Genomic DNA, 2,376 nt, shown 5'->3' on the forward strand with positions numbered 1-2,376 from the left:
CTGATGCTATGTGCAGAAGTGACAAAGAAGGAAGTAGAAGCTGGACTGAAAGCCATAGGGGATGACAAAGCTTCAGGAGTGGATGGATATAATTTTGTCTTATTCAAAAAAAGCATCGCACATCATTGGTGAAGAGGTGACTAAAGTAGTGAGGGAGTTCTTCTCAACTGGAAGAATGTATAGAGTCATTAATTACACAACCATTACTCTGATCCCAAAGACTGACAATCCAACAACAATCAAAGAATATAGGCCAATAACATGCTGTACAGTGCTATGCAAACTAATCTCTAAGATACTAGTAGGAAGGCTACAAAAAGTAATTGACAGCATCATTTGTGAATCTCAAGCTCGGTTTATTCCAAGGATAAAAATAGGAGATGACATCATCATGGCCCATGAAATAATCAAAGCTTATACAATGAAGCACGTGTCACAAAGATGTATGATTAAAATATACCTCCAAAAGGCCTATGACTAGGTTGAATGGAGCTACTTGGAAAAAATTATGAACCTACACGGATTCCCTGGTAACTTCATAGCTTGGGTGATGGAATGTGTAAAGATTGTGAACTATACTATAATGGTGAATGGTCAACCAACAGACCCCTTCAATGCTGCAAAGGGATCCAGGCAAGGAGATCCTATATCTCCCTTCCTGTTTGCAATTGCAATGGGATATCTGAGTTATAACTTAAAGGTGATGACTGAGAAGAATGCATTTCACTATCATCATAAATTTGCAAAGCTAGAAAACCCACCTATGTTTTGCTGATGAACTGTTGATATTCTCAAGAGGTGATATGTCTTCAATAAAGTACAACATAGTTTCAACCAGTTCTCAAAGGCATCAGGTATGCAAGAAAATTTAGGAAAGATCTCCATTTATTTTGGAGGTGTACCACATGCTGAACAAGAGTTGATACTGAGCCAACTAGGGTTCATAAAGGGAGAACTACCATTCAGATCTTTGGGAGTCCCTCTATCTACAAAGAAGTTAATACTAATGTAGTGGCAACCCCTCATTGAGAAGAGAGTGTCAAGAATTACATCATGGACAGCAAAAAACTATCATATGCAGGAAGCGATCAACTAATAAGAAGTGTGCTATTTAGGGTTCTATCTTATTGGGCACAATTGTTTATACTACCAACAAAGGTGATGAAAACAGTGGAAGGGTTCTGCAGGAGCTACTTATGGACATGCAACAATGTAATCACTAGGAAACCGTCTGTCAACTGGGATAAATTTTGTTCTCCAAAAAGTAGTGGAGGATGGAATTTGATAGACTTAAGACTATGGAACCAGACAACTATAACAAAGTTGTACTGGGAACTTGCAAGCAAAAAGACAAGCTTTGGATAAGGTGGATACATACATACTATATAAAAGGACAACAGAGGGAGCATGTAACAGTGCCAAAACAAGTAAGCTGGATGGTGAGGAAAATCCTGGAAGCAAAGAATATCCTAAAGCAGGACACTATACATGTTTGCACATGCAAGAGTGTCATTAATAAAATTTATCTAGATTTGCTGGGAGAACAACCCAAGATTCCATGGAAGTGTAAGATGTTAGGAAATGCTGGAAGACTAAAAGATCGATTTACACAGTAGCTACAAATGCAGAATAAACTACTAACATCAGATATGCTGAATAGATTGGGTATGGTGATAGCGAACAAGTGCAACCTATGCCACCAAGCAGAGGATTCTAGAGATCATCTATATGTGGAATGTGACTACATGAAGGTAGTAATGAATAAGATAATGCAATGGACACATAGCCAAAACATAGCAGCATGGGATTGGAAACAGCATGTGCAAGAAGTGATCAGGAGAGCTAAAGGAAAATCAAGAGAAGCCGAACTCTTTAAGATGTTATACACAGAGACAGTAAACTGCATATGGATTGAGAGAAACAAAAGAATATTTGAGAAGACAAGTGTAGGTTGGGAAAGAATAGCAAAGGAGATTGCATGTGTATGTTGTGTGCGAGCTCCTCTTAGAATAGCTGAGATAGTACATAGATATAGATTCTAATAGAATTCTAGGAAGAGATATGAGATTCCTTGTAAATATGATAGATAGATGAGTTAGCTAGTTACATCTCTTTGTACAATTATTACTGGTGATTAATACAAAAAGTTAGTTACAAAAAAAAGAGTTGACTAAATTTGACTTTTTTATATTTGACCTCGGATTGGAGTTTTGATTATTCTGTTAGGTCTGGATGGTGATTTTGGACTAGGGCATATGCTCGGATTTGCATTTGGATGTTTCTAGAAGGTTTCAGAACAAATTGGCGAAAATAAGAAATTTGAAGGTTTAAAATATTCATAAGTTTGACCGAGAATTGACTTTGAGGATATCAAAT

At 37.1% G+C, this 2,376-nt stretch overlaps 1 protein-coding gene across 1 annotated transcript; it reads left to right on the forward strand.

The window, feature by feature from the left end:
• The first annotated feature begins 1,622 nt into the window (after positions 1-1,622).
• Positions 1,623-2,042, forward strand: LOC142174462 (uncharacterized). The gene has a single exon (XM_075240260.1). It carries the CDS (start codon positions 1,623-1,625, stop codon positions 2,040-2,042), a length of 420 nt encoding a protein of 139 aa, XP_075096361.1.
• Positions 2,043-2,376: the final 334 nt, after the last annotated feature.

Source organism: Nicotiana tabacum, chromosome 20 (genome assembly GCF_000715075.1).
Source record: "Nicotiana tabacum cultivar K326 chromosome 20, ASM71507v2, whole genome shotgun sequence".
NCBI lineage: Eukaryota > Viridiplantae > Streptophyta > Magnoliopsida > Solanales > Solanaceae > Nicotiana > Nicotiana tabacum.

Excerpts from the sequence above, each read along its gene's own strand:
- LOC142174462 (XM_075240260.1), top strand. The coding sequence starts at position 1,623 with ATGCAGAATAAACTACTAACATCAGATATGCTGAATAGATTGGGTATG.